Source organism: Diabrotica virgifera, chromosome 4 (genome assembly GCF_917563875.1).
Source record: "Diabrotica virgifera virgifera chromosome 4, PGI_DIABVI_V3a".
Lineage (NCBI taxonomy): Eukaryota > Metazoa > Arthropoda > Insecta > Coleoptera > Chrysomelidae > Diabrotica > Diabrotica virgifera.
Window position 1 is genome coordinate 168,488,091 of NC_065446.1, and position 24,300 is coordinate 168,512,390.

Below are 24,300 nucleotides of genomic sequence, written 5' to 3' on the forward strand. Positions count from 1 at the left end.
TAGAGGGGGCTATAAACTTTAGTTTGGTCACTTTCTGACTTTCATAATAATGGATCTAAACCGAGTTATTAAGCCTTGAAAATGGCTATTTTCGCATTTTTCAAATTTTAAATCGCGTATAACTCGACAACAATCAATTTTAGAGAAAAATCACAAAATACCTTTTCCGCAAATCGCCAGGAAATTTTGACATTCCTGTCAAAATTTCTTGAAGAAAAAGTCAGGACTTCCTTACTGTAAGGAAATGTCATTTCCTTACTGTAAGGAAATGATATTTCCGTACAGTTGTTAGTGTTCTACATAAATGATAGAAAATTATTAATAATCCATAAAACGTCTGTATGCATTTTCGTACTTTTCTCTGGATTTCTTTGGCAATAATTCTAATGAAGCAGTATTCACTGCCTCAACCAGCTCTGGAGGAGTCCCAGGAATGGAAATTTCATCATCATTTATCATTTTACCTTCGAGAACACCAGCAATTAAATTTATAAGCGTCAAGTTTGACAATTCAACCTCAATACGTTTCCATAGTAACCCAAGTAATTTTATTAGGAATTTCAAAGCACCATTTATTTGGGAATAAAATTATCGCGTTTTTTTTTAAATCAATCAATATCTGTCGAATTTTAAACGATTTGCGGAAAAATAGTATGTTTACCTCGTAGGAAAAGCCACATTCCTGGACTCTGTGTTGCTAAGTCTCGGCTTGCGCCTCGACTTAGCAATCTTCACAGTCGTCCAGGAATGTTAAGCTTTTCCTACCCGGTAAACAATGTACTATTTTTTGCTCAGAATAACCTAAATGATCTAAAAAAATATTGTTCGAAGTGACAAAATTATTTTTGTGAATTTGTCTAAAAAAATTGTTTAAACAATTTATTGATCAAGGTACTGCCTGGCACCCAGTAGATTTGTTATAAGGACCTCTTTTTGAGTAAGTTTGTGCAAAAAATTCGAATAGGAGTAATTTACCTCACGGGGCGACGATACAGCCTAGACTGATTTGAATATTTTCAGTAACATTTAATTTCTAGAATCGGCTGTTTGTATGAATCAGAATCAACTTTTACTAAATGGCATTGGGAAGAGTATACTTTTCCTAGTTGGAGTCTACTTTTACTAGTAAATGTTGAATATAAATCATCATTTTATATTCATAATCAACTTTTACTGAAACCAGCCGTTAGAGTTGACTCCAACTAGTTGGAGTCAACTCCAACTGGATAATCAATTTGAACTGTAACATATATACAAAAAAAATATTTGTATATTTCAAAAATCTGACGATTTGAGTAGGAGTAATGAAATGGGTGAGTCACAAAGTTTCACGCTCTATCGAACGATACAAACACGGTCCTCCACGGAGGGAGTGGGGGGGTAACTTTAAAATCTTAAATATTTCTCCGCAATATTTCGCGAAATGAAAATCAGATCGAAAAACTGAAAAATACGTGTTTTTTATTATAGATTTGTATTCTGTACCTAAAAATAAGTAAGTTTTATTCCATCCATTTTTTCGAATTATGGATAGATGGCGCTATAATAAAAAAAACGATTTTTGAAATTTTTTTGGTTTTAGCACCTATGTAGTCTTCAAAATCTAACAGGTACGTTACAAACGAAGTTTATACTTTTCGGTAAGTGTTTATCCCTTCTAATTTATGTATTTTCAACAGGATTTTTGCAGAAATTCGGTAAAATATCTAAAAAATTGTAGCTCTTTTAGGGAGCAATTAGAACAATTTTCATTTCCATACAACGTTTGAGGGCATTCTCTTTACTCACAAAAGTATTATCAACGGTATAACCAATAATTATCAATCATAAATTAACAAGGACGAAATTCAGTTACCTAAACACTCCCAGCAAAAGAAATGCGCATTGCCACAATCAACAGCATGTGACGTCGTGGGTAACGGTTTTTTATTCGAGTTGGTGGTTGTCCTCTCTGCTTCTGGAAGTCTAACAGCACGACCACATCCAGGTATTGGACACCATTTTATGCTTTTGTTACTTTCCACAAATGCCTAAAAGTAGTAAAAGTTGCTGTGTAACGTTTATGTTACCGGCCAAACCCGATTTCAGGACAAACTAGTTTGGCCTAGGCCAAACTAGTTTGTCCTGAACGCGTTAGGATAAACTAGTTTAGCCTAGGCCAAACCTAGGCCTAGGTGTATTTGCAGCGGATATTGTTATTGTGACAAGGACTGAAAAAGCTCTGGAAAAAAATATAGAAATCTGGGAGACATAATTAATAAATTACAACCTAATGATAAAATATGGAAAAAAAAACAAAAGTAATGGCAATATCCAACAAAGAAGTTAATGTAAATATTTAAATCCAAGGTAACAAAATAAAACAGTTAGAGAAATTTAAATACCATGGAATAAACTTAAGTAAGAATAAATTGGAAATAGAATAAAAGCAGGCACAAGAACATATCATTCCCTATAAAGAGAATTAAAAGTAAAAACATTAAAGGAAAAAATTCATGAAAAGAAATTAAAATGGACTGGATATATACTTAGAATGAATGACAACAGATAAGTTAAAATGACATGGGAAGCGATGGGGAAAACAGGAGAGGCCGCGCAAGGAAAACCTGGAATACAAGCGCGATGGAAATATTGAAGAATAGAGGAAAATCGTGGAAGGAAGCCAAAAAATTAGCTAGGGACAAAAAAAGTGGCGTAAGTTCGCAGAGAATAACGAGTAAAGAAGACACCTCGACACCTTCCAGTATAAGTGGAACATCGATTATGTTATGTATTTAGGCGGAATTAATTAATATTAAAAATCAGTTGCTTACCTTAATATCAAATTGAAGGTAACGTCTTGCTACTTCTGGGGTTACTAGTTTTTCTATTAGCTCTACTGGCACTAAAATATCACATTCAAAAGCTGGACATAAAATGTGGTGAGCATCGCCTTCTTGGATTTTGGTGGTTAGGTATGTTTCCCAACATATTTTGCAGAAGGTGTGTTTGCAAGACATGTGTACTGGTTGATCCCAATTTGTAACAGTAAAAAGGCAGATTTCACACTAGAATTATAAAAATACATACTTACAGTACTTGATTTAAAAACGCATGAGAGTACAATTTTAATAACAGAAGATTAGAAGGGTCTTTATAGAGTTTAAGCAGAATTTTTTTATTTAACCTCCCAATTTATTTACAATCTGTAAAACAAGTTACAATGAGTAAATGTTGTGACCACTAGTGTAGGTGACTTGGAGAAAATGATTCATTGATCATTTTCTTTACAAATATTTTACATAGATATAAAATTGTTTGTCACTGGGAATTAGGGCAGATATAACTAAAATCGCGATGGTAAATCACTAGGTGTATTTCGTCTAAGTCTTCGTCCGACTGGTTCTCTCATCAGGTTTCTGGCTAGTACAATTGGATGTTGTGTCAGTCTGTCTTCGTATTTCTGTGCAAAGTTAGTAATTTCTTCTTTTACTGTTGTAATTTCTAGATCGCGTCTAATAATATTATTTGCAACATACCATGGGGCATTTGTGATTATTCGAAGAACCTTTGACTGGAACCTCTCCAAGATTTCGATATTGGAGTTTGATGCAGTACCCCACAGTTAGATCACGTAACTCCATATTGGCTTCAAAATTGCTTTGTAGACAAGTTCTTTATTTTTCATCGACAGTGATGATTTGTGACCAATCAGCCAGTAAAGATTGTGTAATTTGAGACCAAGTTGTTTACGCTTCATAAAAATGTGTGTTCTCCAGTTTAATCTTTGGTCTAGGTGCATTTCAAGGTATTTAACTGTTGCTTGCTGTTTTAGTTGGTGGGAGCAGAAATAAACATAAATATCTATAGCGTCGTACTTTTAAACCCGTATATCCTTCTAGTGGCTTCCGCGTTGGACATTATTTGAATCAGTGATGTTCGCAGTATTTTTCGGTAATACCAAAACATAAAGGAGGCTAACTTATTTATATGCACTTGTTTTATTGTTCACGTTTTTAAGCCATAAAAAAAATTGAGAATACGTAACACAGAAGCAAAGCATAGTTCTAACCTTATATTCCGACAACAAAGAAACTTTTTAATGGGTTATGCATAAAATTTATTGAGAGAGAAAAATTGGGAACAAGTAACACTGAAGCAAGGCATAGTTCTAACCTTATATTCCGAAAACAAAGAAACTTTTTAATTAGGCAATCCAAACCACGTGACCTCTGGTTGGCACACAAACTAACAAAGAGTTTATATTTGTATCTATTTTTCAATGATTTTTCATTGTTTATCGTCGTATTTTGTCTATTTTGGATTCATTTGAATTTCGTTTCCTGTTTTTGTGAACTTTATAAACTTTACCACAATGCAAACTGATTATTTAAGGAAATTATTATTGGAAACTCCAGATGTTGCGAGAAAGGTAGGCGAAACAATTTTTATTTACTGTTCATTTTGCCCCGGTATTTATCAATAATGATGAATTTTGCAAGCAATAACATTATTTCTTTTATTGTTTTAGATATTTATTGAAGCTGAAAATAATTGGGGATTTGGATCCATACGCATCAGTCAGAATTGGATTTTACAGTAAAGTGCAATCCATCAAGTTACTATTAGATATTTATACATATCTGATGGAGTCTCACAGTTGCTACTCTAAGCAGCAGATGAAAGCATACAAACGCCTTCAGGCACATAAATATTTTACAGCTGGATTTGTTTTGAATGGAGTAAAAATTGTTAATGCTTCCTGATTTCCATATTATTGTTGGAAAGGTATGCCTTTATTTTATTTATTCACCATTAAGAAATATATGGATAAGAGTATTAGTGTCTTTTGGATAAATTGGTTCTAAATATTAGATTTATTTACGTTTATATATCTGTATGAAACCAGACATATCGTCGTCCTAACCTGTAAACTGCGAACTCCATAATTCTCTGAAAATGTTTTATTACTGCCATCTATTTGAAATATTCTCAATCACTGTAAAGAACGCAAATACTGTAATAAAAATAAATTTTTGTAGTTGAAGAATTTCCAAAAAAAATAAAATATTTTTTTAGGTGAAGCATTTCCAAAAATCTAATGCTAAACAACTAAATGCTTGGGTGGGGTGATAGCCAGTTTTGATGACATAGCAAATGCATATTGTATGCGTATGGCTGGTAATAGTGAAGTCTGCAGCCATATTGCAGCAATCTTATTTTTAGCTGAGTGTGCCCAGGGCAAGACAGACGAAGAAGAACCCAATGCATGTACATATGTTACAGCTACATGGGTTGGTATGCATTCTCTGATGAAAAACTAATGAGTTTTGAAACTGTTCGGTCAGAGTGCTTGTTGTGCTCACTAAACGAACTGAAATATAAGATGGCTTTGGCATTGTGTTGCAGCGATATGAAAATGGTTATTCATTTTTAATTATAATGTACTTCTTCATCATGAGTAATTATGTATTGGTCTTTTAAATGTGTATTTATTTTTGTAATTAGTATCAACTTGTAATGATAATATACATTTATCGTTTAAGGTATGACTATGTTTTCACTCTAAAATAAATGTTTTAAAAATCGAATCCTGCCTCTTTCTGTTAGTAACTACCCATGGATATCACAAATTGTGCTTACGGATAGGCTTGTTCGTAGAACGATCAGCAACTCTTGCCAACCATCAGACACGTGCGCATTCGTAGTCTATGAATGCTAACTATTAACTGCACAACTCTAACTGTTAACTGCTCATGCATCTGATGGTTGGCAGCAGTTGCTAAACGTTTGTGTCGTACTACGAACAAACCTATTAGGTCTGGATCCCGTGTACCAAAAAAATTTATTAATAGCAAGCTGAAAATTTGTTAATAGTTTAACGGTGTCCAGTTGGACAAACTTTGATGTATTGTGACACTGGAACAGGGGTAGTTTTAATTGTGAAACAGTTTGGAAACTCAGATTTGGAACATCAGATTACAAAAACATCCCATATATTTTGTCGGACAGAACATCCAATTGATCTGTTATCCTTTCATTAAATTCTCATGCAAAAATCAGACTGCTATTACTAACCAACATGATTCCTGTAGTTTGACATGGTCGTCGTGTTCTAATCATTAAAATGCCCAGTTGGTGATTTTTTCACCAGTCTGGTTTTTGCATGAGAGTTTAATGAATTGGTAGCAAATCAATTAGAAGTTTTATCTGACAAATTACATAAACATTTTCGTAGTTTGGCGTTCCAAATTTTTAACCTGTTCCACAGTTAAAACTTCCAGTGTTCCCGTACATCAAAGTTTGTCGGACTAGACACCGTTAAGCTATTAATAAATTTTCAGCTTGCTATTAATCAACTTTTTTTGGTACGCGGGATCCAGGTCTATATGGAATAAATAAATAACAAGAAATGTTATAATAGAATGAAAAACAAAATAATATTGTTTTAACAAAATAGGGGATGAATGTTAAAATTTAATATTAATAAAGTTTGTCACATTGGCCTAAAAATTAATGTCACTAGTTACGTTAGTGTCACATATAAATAATTGTAATAATATTAATAAAAACCATAATTCCTAGCATGAGTGCGTCCTGTTCTTTGATAATTTAGTTAGGCGAGGAAACATAAATGAGTTTCTAATAGGGCTTTTCATCGATTGTCATTTGTTTCGAGCTTCTGTTAGATGTTGTATAATCCTTGTATAATATTACTATACACGGATTGTACGACATATGACAGAAGCTCAAAACAAATGACTGTGAATGAAAAGCCCTATAGCGGGAACACGAAAAAAATTAACATTATCCGATTAGCTCGACTTCCACAGTTCACTACTATAATACAAGTTACAGGCATGTTTTCAGCACTTAAAATCACCAAAAACGAAAAGTTTATAAAATAATCAATCTAATGAATGTCTTTAACTACTATATTAAGCTCAAAATCACGACAAAAAACAAATTAAAATTAACATTATTCTGATCAGTTGGACTTCCACAGTTCACTACTATACAAGTCACAGGCATGTTGTCAGCACTCAAAATCACCAAAAACGTAAAGTTTGTAAAATAATTAATCTAATGAATGTCTTTAAATACTATATTAAGCTCAAAATCATGACAAAAAACAAATTAAGGGCCGGTTGTTCGAACGCTAATCAACAATGATCATTATTAAATATTTAATTACTGTCACCAAAACTGTCAATGTCAACTTTGTTTGGGTTGCTGAAAACATAATTAATTACAATTATGAGATTTATTATTAATTATGTTAATAATTATTGTTATATTAATTGATTATAGTCTCAGAATTGTAATTAATTATGTTTTAACAATTGACATTGACAGTAATTAATTATTTGATAATGATCATTGTTGATTAGCGTTCGAACAACCGGCCCTTAAATTAACATTATTCTGATTAGTTGGATTTGCACAGTTCACTATATATACAAGTGACAGGCATGTTGTCAGCACTCAAAATCATGAAAAACGTAAAGTTTATAAAATAATTAATCTAATGAATGTCTTTAAATACTATATTACCTCAAAATCAGGACAAAAAACAAATTAAAATTAACATTATCCCGATCAGTTGGACTTACACAGTTCACTACTATACAAATTACAGGCATGTTGTCAGCACTCAAAATCACCAAAAACGTAAAGTTTATAAAATAATTAATCTAACGAATGTCTTTAAATACTATATTAAGCTCAAAATCACGACAAAAAAAAATCAAATTAAAATTAACATTATTCTGATTAGTTGGACTTGCACAGTTCACTATTTATACAAGTGACAGGCATGTTGTCAGCACTCAAAATCATCAAAAACGTAAAGTTTATAAAATAATTAATTTAATGAATGTCTTTAAATACTATATTAGCTCAAAATCAGGACAAAAAACAAATTAAAATTAACATTATCCCGATCAGTTGGACTTCCACAGTTCACTACTATACAAGTCACAGGCATGTTGTCAGCACTCAAAATCACCAAAAACGTAAAGTTTATAAAATAATTAATCTAATGAATGTCTTTAAATATTATACTAGCTCAAAATCACGACAAAAAACAAATAAGAAAAATCAATAATTACATTGTGTTTAGGTTAACCCATTTAGCGCCAAAGGTGCGAAAACGCACCATTTTTTTGTAGAATTTTTTTTGACAATTCGTTAATTTTTTTTTAAATCTTTGTATTTTTTAAGTAACCACAAGATATAAGTGTAACTAAATTTAATTTTGTTTAATTTCCAAACTCGTGCTTTCATCACAAAAATATTTTCTAAATGTCCGACATTTTCAATCCTTCGACACAACTTTATTTTTACTGTAGTAATTTTATTGGCATAACACTTTTATGGTTAAATAAATTAAAACATTATTTTTTTAACCTATTTGTACACCAATTGTTATAAAAATACAAAAAAAATAATTTCTGAGTCATCAAATCTCGTGTTTGAAAATAATGGTTCGATAACGAACCATTGGCGGAAGTCGACATATAATCCTGTCTGATCAGGAATAAGTCAAGGTGATGCACAGGCAGTAATTTGTTGGGATATTTCTTTATTATGTGTAAAAACACGTATCCACTAGGCTTGCGCTCCGAGCTCCTTCAACTGCTCCACATAGTGGACACGTTTGGCGCTCCCGGACTGTGCAATTGTGCGCACTCTGCCTCGGCGCTCCAATCTGTGGACAATTTATATGTAAGGGAGCACATACCGTATCGATTGGAGCAGTTGCAGGGAGCGCGGAGCGCAAGAAGTTCGTGAACATAGTGGATGGTTGGCGCTCTCGGACCATGCAACAGTGTGCGCTCCTCCTCAACGGTCCAATAGGTGGCGGTTTATATGTAGAGGAGCGCATGCATGTAGATGGGAGCAGTTGCAGGGAGCGCGGAGCGCAAGAAGTTTGTGAACATAGTGGATGGTTGGCGCTCCCGGACCGTGCAACAGTGCGCGCTCCGCCTCGGCGTTCCAATTGGTGTCGGTTTATATGTAGAGGAGCGCATACCGTATCTATTGGAGCAGTTGCAGGGAGCGCGGAGTGCAAGAGGTTCGTGAATATATTGGATGGTTGGCGCTCCCGGACCGTGCAACAGTGCGGCAGTGCCTCGGTGGTCCAATATTACGAACGTAGTGGATATGTACCTTTAGAAAGACGGGTAGTCTGGTATTCAGTTTTGTTATAATCTAGGGTGGGGGAGGGGGCTACATAAGGGAGGCTGTGTAGTGTTGTAGACAATAAGTCGATTTGTCGAATTTATGCAACTGGCACAGTGCAAGATACAGGATTGGAAAGTGTAAACTGGAAATATCTAAAATAATTTCTAAAAAAGATAGAGGGCCGTTCGACTTCGTTTTTGAGAAAGAAGCTGAAGAAGGTGTAGGCAATGTTCTAACCATACTATTTTTGTTTATCAAAACTTCCAGGTCCATTTACACTCTAAATGTTTTGAGACTTTTCACAAAAAATAAAATTGTGTATTTCAATTTTTATATCTCATTTCCGCCAAAGGTTCGAAAACGAACCATTTTGTTGTTGTGACACCTGCCATTATCAAAGTGTAAAATAATTTTTTTACGAATGTTTAAGTTTATTTTACTCTAGTTAATCAAATATATTACATATTATTGCAGTATTTCTTTGCTTGGCGGTTAATGGGTTAAGAACAGTTTTGTGTGCCAACCAAAGGTCACGTGGTTTACCTTTGACAGGTCGATGGATTGCCTAATGGGTTATGCATAAAATTTATGCATAACCCATTAAAAAGTTTCTTTGTTATCGGAGTATAAGGCTAGAACTATGCCTTGCTTCAGTGTAACGTGCTCTAAATTTTTAGCGCCTTTTGAATAGCACATTTAATGTGCTATTTTAATGCGCGTCTTAATTTGTTTGGTTTGGTTTGGTCCACATTTTATGTTATCCATATTTCTAAGTATTTGTAGGTATCCACATACAGTGTATGTTACGTTTTTTTTAAACCTCCACAATTTATTCATATATGTTAAACTGAAAGATATTTAAATACTTTAAACCCCCCCTGGTTACGCCTATGGTAGTTCCTTTAAAACAGTTGGTTCATTCGCAAAAAGGTTCTGTTCTGTTGATTTGTTTAGTAATGGTTTGAGATTCTAGAAATAGGCTGTCTTTCTCTCGTTCACAGGTTGTGCTTAAGTTCTTGTCACGTAACTAAATCAACCGTGGTTCCATGCTCAGATGTTCGTTTTGAGCGATGGACTTGAATGACATTAAGGAAAGGCGGTTGATATATATCCGGTCTCTTTGATTGGGGCTTGACGACATCGGCCATTGTAAAGTGGAGAACTTTGCAAATCCGATTCATCAGCAATAATTCAGCTGAGTTTATGAAAACTCACCGTTATTTGAAAGGTTTGTGCCAGTGACGGATTTAAAGCTTGTAATATTTTGTTAGCTGATGAAAAGTTTTAATTAGTTACTGCGACATAACCTTAGCTTGGGACTAATGTCTTTCATCGCTCGAGGCTAAGGTCCTTCCCTTAGCCTCTAAGTAACAACCCCTATCCGTTGGCCACATACTATCACAGGCCAATTTCCTGACGGCACCACTTCCCAGGTAGCACAAGTACGTTTTATGGGCATCCAATGGACGTACATCTGTGTACATTGGAACGTCCAATGAACGTCCCGCTAAGGTACAATGGACATCCGATGGACGTCCAACGATCGTCCAGATTTCACAAAATTGGACGTCCATATAACGTTCGCTACAAACGTACAGTGTACGTTGTTGAAGCTTTCAGTGTACACCTTATGTACATTCAATGTACATCTGATGTACATTCAATGCACGTCTTATGGACATTTGTAGGGCACTTTTCAGAAGGCAATCTAGTGTCCATAATTTTGTGAATACATAGCAAAAAGCCTTTATAGGAAATAGTTCCTATAATACTAAACTTATACTTTAAAATATTACACAAAATACCTTTTTTATTTCTCTTTATTATAACTTTATTATATGAACTTCATTAATGTACGACTGCACGTGCACGATAAACAGCAAACACAAATATATCACAGCATGAATTATATTGTATGTAATAATTTAATAAAGACAAAATTCAGATAATGTAATGGCGCCCTATGAAGAATGCACATTAAAAGAGGTTTATTCCGTTTATTCTCTGTTCCGTTCCAAACATTATTTCTTAGAGTCATTACGGTTGGGTTGTATATTGCAAGCGGGTTTGCCATTCTGTAAATTCTCATAAATAAATCCTCCTTCAGTATTTCACAATAATTAACAGCGACAATCCCCTAACCCCAAAAAGGTACCTGCCTAATACTACCTTTTACGACCGATAGCGTGAAGAGCGACAACGTTGTCAAGAAGATTCTCATTTAGTTTGTATTGGGAACGATATTGCAAGGCGGGAAATTTAACAGTTACAAAATGCATATTTAAGATTTAAATTGGTAGTTTTTAATTATTGTAAGGTCTATAATGACCGATGTGCGATGTAGCTCCGTTATTCTGAAAAAGTTTACGATCATTTTATCATCGTCTAATATTATATAGGTTTAATTAAAATAATTTTAGTAGTTTAGTGTTTTAAGTCGATGATGAAAAAATATGTGAATACGTTTATTAGAAGCTTATTGTATTCTACTAATAATATTGCTTTGATTAAAACAAGAAGCTATACATATAAATATAATTACTCATAATAATAGTCGCGTTTTGTGTAAAATCTCCATGGACCACAAATGGATGTCCAATGTACGTTGAAATGGACGTCGCGTAATGAACGTACGTAGTACGTCCAGTTTGGGTCCATTGACGTTTGGACATTAAATGTACGTTATATGGACGTCCGTTGGACGTTGTGTACTATATGGGTTGGGACTCGTGGCTGTCCTAACTCCTAATACCACCAACTAGAAGCTAGCACCTAGTTAATTCAACCAGAATAATAACAGCTGGAAAACCCACCTACGACACCGTGAGCAAGAAGGGGAAGTCAGTACTATAACCTCTATTTTTATATATACCATCTATCATATACTGTGTCTATACCTACTGCTTTGTTCAGACCTAAGTCCTTCCTGTTACCCTTGCTGTACACCAAAACATAGCGCTATACGAAGGTATTAATTTTAATACAGTAAAATTACAGGGTATTATATCTTAATTGTACTTAATTAATTCCACAGGTAGACTTAAGAAGTAGGTATTTCACACTTCAGGGTATAAATTATTAACCTTATATTTGATAATATTAATATAGTAGGGTTAATTAGGGTAACGGGTACAGTGATTGGCCACTTAAGGGATTTCAAATTGGATTAAAATTGTAAATTGGTATATTTTAAAGTGAAATATTTTGTAACGGTTTTTTAATAACAATGAAACATCAAATTTTATAAAAACTCAGGTTATTTTAACCCTGCTGTCCTGTTCGGGTCTATTTGACCCAAAAAATAATTTATTTCTTATTTTACAAATTATTACGCGGCGTAACGATTTGGTGTTTCGTGACTTTATTACCTAATATGAGGTCTTTTAATTGCATATAAGATAAACAATCAACTTCCTGATTTTTTTGATAAAAATGAAATTGTTACCTAGGGTAGGTTTGGGTCAATGTGACCCGCGTATTTAAACCGTTAAAAATTACCTGTGTATGTGTGTTTAGTTGGCAGTATTCTATATTGGCAGTACCTGTGTGTTTTTCAGCCGGATACGTCTGTAAATAAAAACAGGTTTCTGCAAGCTAAAACTTGTAAAATAAATTGTAGTATAGCTGGACGAAGTACGAAGTTGCAAACCAAATTATAAATATGACCAACATGAACGGAGAGCATGACTTTAGAACCAACAGAAAAGACATGAATAAAGTTGTTGGTTTCCAAGCATACATTGGTCTTTTATTTTTAGCTCGAGTTTATAAGTCCCATGGTGAATCAACTAAAAATTTGTGGAATGAAGGAACGGGTCGTAGTAAATTTCAATGAATGACGTTACTGGATATACTTACAAAAAGTTTGCAAGTAATACGTTTTGATAACAAAACTACTAGAGAGGATAGGAGACATTTTGATAAACTTGCTGCAATACGTGAAATTTATGAAGCATAGGTAGAAAATGTACAAAAATTTTTTAACCCTGAAGAAAATGTTACCGTCGATAAGCAACTAGTTGCTTTTAGAGGCCGCTCTCCCTTTAAATGGTATATTCCAAGCAAGCCAGCGAAATATGGCACAAAAGTTTGGGTTCTTTTGTAATTATGAATAGAAAAACTGCTTATGCTCTAAAATTGCATATCTATACAGGAATGCGTGTGATGTGTGACTTGAGTAGTGATTTGGAAGGCCACAATTTACGTGTAATAACTTTTTTACATCGTAAAATTTAGGACAATTTCTTCTAAAACAAAGTAGATGCAATGCCTTGAATTATAAGTAAAATAAACCGGAGCTTTCAGCAAAAATCGAGAATAAAGAAGTTCATAGCTCGTCTGTATTGCCTCATGCAAGATACCAATTTTGTTGACAATATTCCTAAAAATAATAGAAATGTTGTTCTTATGAGTACTTTGCATCCTAAATCGATGCATCATGCATCACTTTGATCGAAATAAAAAGCCCCAAATTATTTTAGATTACAATTCAAATAAGGGAGCAGTGGATACTCTAGAGTAGCTTGTTGGCACGTATACATGTGAGAAGAGATAAATCGCTGGCCAATAATTGTTTTTTCTACTCTGCTGGACATTTCTGCCTACAACGGGTTCGTATTATGGGCATCAATAAATATCCAATGGAATACCAATAAATTGGGAAAACGGCGAATTTTTCTTGAGGAATTGGGCAAAAGCTAATGAAACCAGTCATCATTTCCAGAAAAAATATACCAATAACTAAAGGCTCTCACGAACTGGTAAAAAGGAGCAGGTAGAAGTAGACAAGATGGAAATGCTAGTGAACCTTCTATATGCCCAAACTAACGCCGCCTGCTAAACGAGCAAGCTGTAAACTAGCCCTAAAAACGATAACAAGACTAATTATTATGTTGTATATTTCACAAACATATTTGCAAAATCCATTGTTTTTATTACTCTCCCAGTTGTAAACCAAATTAAATTTTTGTAGATATTTGTTACTAGGCTTTTTTGAAAGAAAAATTGCCTTTTATTTTTGTTAATAAAGTTTACTTTACATTAACAACATAATTTTTGTTTCATTAACCATAATTTCTTGTTAATAAAGTTTTATTTATCACCATTAGCTTATTTTATTTCGATTAAGGAGCGTAAACCATAGTTGGGTCATATTGACCCGAACATTACATTTGTGTAGTTGACTCGAACGGGACAGCAGGGTTAATAAAAAATAATAATGTATATAAAAAATTAACACAAATTTAAAAACATACATAATTACACAGTTATTGGCCATGCAAACATAGTTATTGGCATATAGAATTACAGTTATTGGCCACTCATAAAATTCGTACTTTTCTTTTTTTGCTTGTGCAGTTAGGGGACACAAAATTATTTAGATTTTCAATTTCTTGTTGTTTCTTAACACAACTACCAATATGGTAGACTCTGACACAAAATAAACATTTTATTCCAACTTTTGATTTAGAAATCTTATAGGAACAAGAATAGCACAATCCTGTACACAAAAGACTATTATTTACAGGTATGTTGGTGTTGTTTGATTGTTTCACCAATATATCTGAGAGAATTTGTATTTTTTCATGTTCTGGATATCCCGGTTTCGAAAAACAACTTTCTTTTAGCCTACTCACCAGCACGTTTTTCATTGCTGGTTTCCAAATTCGTACATTTGCTTTGGGAAGTATTCCTTAAATTTGATGAATTCTTATTGTTGGAGACATCAAAAGATACGTTATCAATTGAGGGCAGAATAGCGTTTTCCTCTACAGAATCAGGAAATTGGTTCCGTGACAGTTCGTGGTTTTCTTTGAGGGTAATCACTTCTGGTGTATGTACTCTAACACCACTTCCCAAAGTAGTGCTTTTAATTGTATGATCAAGAAGTGTGTCTGCTTTAAAAGTATTTGTATCTACAATATCACCTGTATTCAGTGTAACATTTTCTTTATTCTTCACAACATTTTGACATTTTTTGCTATTGGAATTGGCTCTTGTGGCAATTTTTTTTATTACTTTCTTCTTGGTTTCTTTATTTTGTTTACCTTTATTGTTTGTTTTTGCGTCAATTCGCTTTTGTTTCCGTTCTAATTTTATTTTTTCTTGTTCTTCTTTCTCTTCAATTTTACGCCTCTTTGCATTTTGACGATCTGAAGAAGTGAGCAGGAAAGGCAACCTTTCTGTTTGCTTTTTACCCTTTCTTTCTGGGGTTTTTGGACAAAAAAAGAATTTATCAATTGAGGTGTCAATTTCTTTATATAATGAGGTGTCTTGATTTACTAACGGCAGATTATCGGATGTCGATTGAATATCTAAAGTCATTGTATCTTTTGTGACAATAGTATCTTTTATATTATATGTAATATCACCGTCTTCGGGAAGTTGAGCTAGAAAATCAGATTGTCTTCTGTAATAACAGGAATATCTTGTATGTTGCATATAATTTCATTGGCACTTGCAGGTTTAAGTGTAAGATCTGAAGATATATGAGTTTCTGTGATGATATCTTGTACATATATCATCTGTGATACCACCTGTATGTGTAGTCTGAATTGTGTGTATATATACGGTATTTTTAAATAAATTGAATATATTAAACAGCAATTTTAAATCTCCATTTAGTTCTTCTGAATTATCCAAACTTCGAAATTCTTGTATTTTCTCGGCTCCACCTGTGTGTACAAAATCTTCATATGTTATTGATTTTGCCATTGAACTAGTGTGATTAATACCTTTATTCGGGTCTTTGTTCTTTCCTAAACATTAAGAGTAGTTTATTGCCTCACGGTTCCATGGATAAAATCCAGATGCTTGAAAGTCATTAAGTATGGAATCTGATTTTAATTGACTAATGGCTGTGCTTAATACTAATGCAAAATTCTCTTTGGTGACTACTGAGTTTGGGTTTTCTCGTCTAAACTTTAATACTGCCCGGTTCCAATTTGCCTTTAATGGTTTAAATGCAGCAACATCTGCAGGCTGTATAATTCTGATCGCATTGGGATATAATGCCACTAAAATAATTTGTAACTTTGAACACAATTCACTGGTTTGAATGGTTAAGTGAGTTTTATGTCCATCAAGAACAAAATGACTGAAAATTTAGTGTTTTTTGCATTTAGGTACTTATATAAGACGTTTCCTATGTATTCATAGAAGTTTTCATTCTTCATCCATCCCGTATCGCTACAGCCTATGCCCCATTCTAGAGGGACTGAATTTATAACATTGCTAGGAAGTCGTTTGTATCGGTAAATAATCATCGGTGCTGTTATTTCTCCAGATGCTGCAAACGTAAACATAACCGTCAAATTAACTTTGGAGTAATGTTCTATTTGATATATATTTTTGCTTCCCTTTACAGCCAACACTCGTTTATTTTTGGGACACAAGAGGAAGCAGGTTTCATCCCCATTTAAAATACGTGAAGGGTCTGGAAGAATATCAATGTAACCTTTACGATGCAAATATTCTTGAACACCGGTGAACCATTTTCTTATATATTTTTCAGACACAACTGAACTTGCTGCTGTTACCGCTTCTGGAGTTCGCTCGCTTAAATCTGGATGTTGCTTTAAAAAGAATCTATACCAACCTCTTCCGGGCCGATTGTCAGTAAAAGGATTAGCACGTGGATTTGCGTCAAGAAAACCTTTTAACCGAGCCTTGTGTATCTTCCACTCTTACTGGAAAACCTTTGTCATGGCATGTTACGATCCAATTCTTTAAACGATTCTCTTCTTTCAAAGAAAGAATAGGATTGGGACCAAGGGTAGTTTCTTCATTAAATTTTTCGCTTGCTCTAAACTGCAGTGTTTCTCTTGGCACATTAAATTGTTCAGCGGCTTTCCGTTGGCTCATGCCATTTTCTATGGCCTGAAAAGCAGACTGAAGATATTGTTCTGTATATTTTTTGTGATACGTTTTATCTTTCCGGATATTTATCATTTTTAATTCTAAAAATAAAAATCATTTAATAGTATCTAATAATGTTAGCTACAATACGGACGTTTGAAATTTGATTCAGATTGCCCGCATTGGCACTAATTTTATAAAAACTAAAATAATTGTAATTTTAGAAAAACGAATCCGGACAAAAAATATATTCTTATTACACATTACAGTTATTGGCCACCCTGTGGTTTAGTGATTGGCAGTCGGCCAACCACTGGTTATTACCATAAAAAATAAGAAAAAATGCTTGAAATATGTTGTGTTGGACCAAACTAAGCTAAAAGAGCCTAAATTATAATAAATATTTGAATTTAAAGTAGGTACAGTAATTGGCCGGTAGGCCAATCATTATAACGTGGACATATTTAAGATACAGTGCTTGGCCACTAAAATTTACCGCCAAAAAATTATAACCTTACTATTAAAACCACCGATAATGTAAGATGTACCCCACTAAATCGCCACAAAACATTAATATAAGCAGATAAACAATATTATTCGCCAAGATAACTCACCTCATGAATTGCCTTCCTTAACAAATTCTTTAAAAAGCTCTTAAAACTGGATGCACCTGTTAAGCTTCGAACAACACACGCCGTCACAACTAGAAAATATTAACTGAGAGAGATAATGGCTAGACCAAATATATAGCAATGCAGTGGCGGCTCGTATAACTTTAGGAAGGTAGTGCCAGAATCCGGGCAGCTGCCTAAATTTTTTGTGGATGTTTTACGATATGGTCAAAAAGGATATAAAATATAAATAGAGTATCACGATAAGCTGAATTTAATTGGGTTTTTATATTTAACTTACCAAGCATTGAAAAGCTAAAAACGTTATTCATGTGCACTTTAGATTTTTCATGGGATTTCAATTTCTCCCATATATGTACAAGATCATCGGTGCCTTTGTTTGACCAAGTCTCGTCACCTCCAAACAAAACGCATACAAAACAGAAGAGTTTATTAGTTTGTTCGCAACCACACAACCAGCTATTTTTATCATAAATAATTTTATTAAACTTACGACAGCGAAGTTTTTGTCCATTTCCACTTTGTTTTTCAATTTTTAAATCGGGTAAAGGCCGACCGAGTTCTTTAATTTGTAGTTTTTTTTTTCTAACGAAAAACCACCAAAAGAGTTTTTTAATATACTAATTTGATTCACTGTCAATAAATAAATTAAACGTAGAAAATAATCAAAATATTATTTTTATACCTACGACACCCACGATCACAACGCACTAACTAATAATTACAAATTAAAAAATATAGTAGAGTATAAACACAAATATACAATACAGTAGTAGACAATAAACACAATAGCGTCAAGCGAACGCGTAAAGAAACTAGAAATATGTAGATCTAAAACATTGTATCTTAAGATCCACTAACTTCCTTTTCGAGATTTCGAGCCTGGCACGGAGACTCCAATTAAACGTATGTTAAAAGTGCAATACCGCTCTCTCTCTGTCACTTACACAGGATGCTCATACAATATTTCTCTTTTCTCACGAGCCACTATGCCGTTCGGCACTGGGATTTTTATGATTTTCATCCTTTATCCGGTCAGCTGTGGGTGGCCAGAGTCGGTAGATTTGCATTGCGCTACACAGTTGCCAGATTTGATATAATTTATAAAAATAAAGAGAAATATTCACAAAAAAAATAAACAGGCATTAAAATGTTTTTAAGATAAAAAATATGTTTCTGCATAGTTAGCAAGGTAGTGCCATGGCTCTATGGCACTACCTCACGGGCCGCCACTGTAGCAATGTTGCCGAATTGCAATGCAAATACATTTATTTCCTTATACTTTCTGAAAATCTTAATATTTCGGATTTTTGTCAAAGTGGCCAATCACTAGTGACCGGCCAACAACTGTACCCGTTACCCTAACTCCACAGGTAGACTTAAGAAGTAGGTATTTCACACTTCAGGGTATAAATTATTCACTTTATATTTGATAATATTAATATAGTAGGGTTACGGTACATATGTGTACCTGATTCTTGCTTAATGTATGTACATTTTACTGATCCGAATGTATCCTATATTCATATTTACCATATTCCTAGGTACTTACTAGAGTGTATAAATGTGATAAGTTAGGTCATTCAGCCTCAACAGTACTGTATATTTATTTTATAGTTAATAGTTTCAATAGTCATAAATTTTCTTATTTTGTTGCAATTCCCCTATTTTGTTTCATTTTATGTTTTTGACTTATGTCCAATAAATATTTGTAGTTATAGGTTGTTTTAATGCTCAGAAATAACCGGGTCACCTTCTACTAACCCATGATAAATCCCTGAGATGTGCCAGAGAGATTACCTGAATTTTATATAATATATTATTAATATTCATTTTATTTATTCAGTAACACCTCGCGATCTTTATTTTACGTAACATGTGTTCAATAATTAATTGTTTTTTATCTGCTGATTTACTCACGGTCATGATCATGCATTTAGTTTTCTTCAAATTCATCTTCAGCCCGTATTCATGATCATTCAGCGTTCGTTGAGGCGTTGCGTTAAGTTCAGTAAATCATCGGTTTTGTCCGTCATTATTACTGTATCGTCTGCATTCAAAATTTCTCCGTTGATAGATATACCACTATTGAATCTGAGAGGGTTTCTATAACACTTTACTGTAGATATTGAAGAGTTGTGGAGACAGCACGCAACGCTACAAGCTTTTTGTATTTAAACATATTTGTCACCAATTTATTGTTCAAGACTTTTAATCATTCTGCTGTGTATTATTGTCAAAAATATTTTGAATGTATGAATCAATAATTTATGAATGTATGAATGTATGAATCAATATTTTGAATGTATGAATCAATAATGTATGAATCAATAATAATCTTTTGTTCTGTAATCTGAGCAGGCTATTGTATTTGAGTTTTTAGAAATTGATGCAAAGGTGGATTGCAGCCATAGCCTGAGGATTCTGGTAGTCTGATAAAGGGTTCAACCATTACATAAATAACATCTTCATTAATCAGTTTTAATAACTCGATGAGAACATTATCTGGTCCATTAGTTTTCCCATCTTTTGTGTTTTTGATTGCATATATGACATTTCCTCGTAATACTTTACAGGTTTCCTCCGTCATTTTTAATGACAGTTCCTCTCTTTCATTCTTAAGTAGTTGTTGGATGTAATTGGTCTAGTGGTACAGTCTCTCTTCACAATAATAATGTCCCATTTATCATTTTTAAGGATATTATTTCTTCTAAAGTCTAGAAACTGACTTCCCTGATATCGTTATGTAAATTAAAGCTATCATACGTTTTATCCAGATATTTTATTTCTTTGCAAATTTATTAACTATCGATATATATTCACATATTTTATAGTGTCATTTCCTCTATTGTCATTTTATCATATAACCAGTTACAGAGATGTTGAAGAGGAAGTACGACAACAAAGCTTAAAAGTAAGTAAAGCGGCGGGATCTCTTAATGACACAATCTGGAAGAACAGACACCTAAGACAAGACACAAAAGCAAGAATCTATAAGACAGCAATTAGACCCATATTGACATACACGGCGGAGACAAGACCTGACACATCTAAAACGAGACGACTACTAGAAACAACAGAGATGAAAATACTTCGACGAATTTCTTGGAAAAGTCTGTTGGATAGGGAGAGAAGCGAAAACATAAGATCAGGCGAAAACATAAGATCATGCGAAAACATAAGACCATACAATGTAGAAGACATAAATGGATGGGTAACAAAACAGAAACAGGAGTTGAACGAACACATTAGTAGAATGACAGAGGATAGGATAGTACGAATTGCACGAGATAAGTCACCAAATGGACAAAGAAGTATTGGCAGACCAAGAAAAAGATATTTCGATAATTTAAACAATTTAGGAGGCTAATATTGAAGAAGAAACAGGATTTAAAGCCTACATACAAGTAGGAAGAAGAAGAAGAAATCATTTTCCCTTACGGGAAAGGAATACATATATAATACTTAAGGACGCTTTCATCATTACTAATAAAAGTATGCTTTAGCCCTCTATATCAAGACTTCATCCACGTTATTATACTAACAGTGATATTAAAATTAAGGAGTCGTATAATTCCAATATCCGCTAACTCCACACGCAATAAATTTTCAGAAAAAGCAAAAAATTGTATTTATTATTTCAGAGCAACTGTCTAAATTCTAAATGAATTGAAATTATTCCATTAGGGACTGTAATTCTAATTTGTTGATAATCCTGATTTAAGTAATTTGGTTAATAAAACAAAAGATAAAAATTTATTTATGTATAAAAAAGTGGATTTAGCAGGTTTTGAAAGTAACCAGTGGAGTTAGCGTGGGAATAGCAGATTTTGGATATAAGTACAGGTGGATTTAACGACTTTTCCTTGTTCTTCTTTTATTAAGATATGCTTTTTCAACTTGTTTAGTTATTTCTTCTATTATTTTAATTATTAAATGCAAATTACGGATAGAAACAGTTTTGAACTGTAACACCATATTAGTCTAGTAAAATAAAATTACACTACATGTAAATCAAAATGTAAATTCGTACAGGTTGAAACAAATTTTATATCAAAGTTTAGGTGGGTACAAAAGATATTTTCAAGAAAGTATCCAAATCATATGAGGGGATCATTGTTTAAATAATTAAAAAGGGATCATTTTTGCAAAAAACTTACTTTTTTAACTGCTGAGGTCATTCCATTACTAATGAAGGTCTATAGGATTGTTTTCTGCAAAGTTGCAGGGTAAATATTTCACATAAGACTTACTAGATTAAATTTGACCCCCTATTTATTTATATAATTATACATAAAACTTTAAAAACAAACTTGCAAAAAATTATTTTTAGCGTTTTAAATAAGCACTATAAAATATCTTATTTTACAGGCGAAGTTGCGCTATGTTATCTGTATTAATAAAAAAAAAATCGGTCCAAAAATATTTAATATTTTTTGAGATATTGAATTTGCTTTTTAAATGTTACTCTATTTTCCATTGCAAAAACGCGGTTGTTGCCAAAGAAATATTCACCTGTTTTAAATCTTATTATTTTTATTTTTATGCATGTATTCGACAAATGTATTGATAAATGCGATTTCCAATTAAACTTACCCCTAAAATGGCATTTGAAATTATTCAAATTTGTTTATAATTTTTTTTTAATAACGTCGCGGAGATTAAATATTTTGAAATGCCGTTTCGATAATTGGGTTCCTGGGAATTTTTCACTAATTAACAAATTTTTTGTCTTTTTTTCCTCTTCTTTTTTTTTCTTGGAGTTATATTACTAGGGGCCCTTTTAGGGTTAAGTTTCATTAAGAATGTCGAATCTCTAAGGTGTAGATTCTAGACCTAAAAATATTAAGATTGGTCTAAAATCACTTAAATAAAATGTGGCTACTTACTGAGCTACAGGGTGTTTTATTTAAAAATTTAAAAATTATTTTTACCAAGTTCTGTCAAACTATTTGACGTATCCTTATCATACTTGGCAGAAAGTGTGGGTACTATACAGTTTATTAATTGTGATAAATAAAAGTTTTTAGCTACTACCAGAGGCGTACGACAGGGGATAGTTAATGGTTGACCCTTCCCAAATTCTACGCCACTGAGAGAATTACTATTTTAGTGAAATTTTTCGATTCTCCAATACTTTCTATGTAAATAATATACTCTTTACTGGTAACGATTAAGTCATTCGTTTTCGAGATATTGGACGTTAAAAATGAAACGGCATAGTTATTTTGATTAATTCATTCATTCATTTTAAACTTCCAATATCTCTCAAACTGATGACTTTATCTATACCAATAAAGTTATTTACATACAAAGTATTGTAGAATCGAAAAATTTCGCTAAAATAGTAATTCACTCAGTGGCGTAGAATTTGGGAAGGGTCAATCATTCACTATCCCCTGTCGTACGCCTCTGGCACTAGCTAGAAACGTTTATTAATCACAGTTTAGTAGGGTGTAAAATAGCGACACTTTCTGCCAAGTATGATAAGGATACGTCAAATAGTTTTAAAGTACTTGGTAACAATAATTTTTAAATTTTTAAATAAAACACCCTGTTACTCAGTAAATAGCCACATTTTATTTAAGAGATTTTAGTTAAATCTTAATATTTTTAGGTCAAGAATCTACAACTCAGAGATTCGACATTCTTAATAAAATTTAACCCTAATAGCCAGTAGTAATATAACTCCAAGAAAAAAAAAGAAGAAGAAAAAACGACCAAAAAATTTTGTAATTTATTAAAAAATTCCCAGGAACCCAATTATCGAAACGGCATTTCAAAATACTTAATCCCCGCGACTTTATTAAAAAAACAAATTTTAAACAAATTTGATTTATTTTCAAATGCCATTTTAGGGGGGAGTTTAATTAAAATTTGAATTTATCAATACATTTGTCGAAAATATACTTAAAAATAAAAATAATAAGATTTTATACAGGTGAATATTTCTTTGGCAACAACCGCGTCTTTGCAATTCAAAATATAGTAACATTTAATAAACAAATTCAATATCTCAAAAAATATTAAATATTTTTCGACCAATTTTTTTTTAATACTGGTAACATAGCCTAATTTAGTCTGTAAAATAAGATATTTTATAGTGCTTATTTAAAGCGATAAAAATAATTTTTTGCAAATTTGTTTTTAAAGTTCTATTTACAATTATTTAAATAAATATGGGGTCAAATTTAATTTAGTAAGTCTCATCTGAAAGATTTACCCTTCAAATTTGCAGAAAAAAATCCTATAGACCTTCATTAGTAATGGAATGACCTCAGCAGTTAAAAAAGTAAATTTTTTGCAAAAATGATCCCTTTTTAATTATTTAAACAATGATCCCCTCATATGATTTGGATACTTTCTTGAAAATATCTTTTGTACCCACCTAAACTTTGATATAAAATTTGTTTTAACCTGTAGGAATTTACATTTTGACTTTTTTTTATTTTATTAGGCTATATTGAAATCTTTAGAATAGAGTGGTGGCGGGAAAGGAGCTGGCGGGTTTTGGAAAAAATTCTTAACGTTACTGTCAAATTTAGTCGGGAGCTGGAGGTTTTAGGCACAAAATGAACATAATAACATCAAAAAAATTGCACAGACTATCTAATAATAAAGATAGTTCAAAATCTGCAAAAATTAG

The 24,300-nt window shown here is 32.9% G+C and overlaps 1 protein-coding gene across 1 annotated transcript in view; it reads right to left on the reverse strand.

Moving 5' to 3' along the window:
* The window catches only part of LOC114339207 (ankyrin repeat and IBR domain-containing protein 1-like), a 202,730-nt gene that overhangs the window by 80,300 nt on the left and 98,130 nt on the right, over positions 1-24,300 (reverse strand). The window contains exons 6-7 of the mRNA XM_050649788.1: positions 2,814-3,047; positions 1,856-2,030 (exon numbers count right to left, since the gene is read on the reverse strand). Of these exons, the coding sequence (XP_050505745.1) occupies positions 1,856-2,030; positions 2,814-3,047 (409 nt within the window). The remainder of the gene's footprint in view (positions 1-1,855; positions 2,031-2,813; positions 3,048-24,300) is intronic.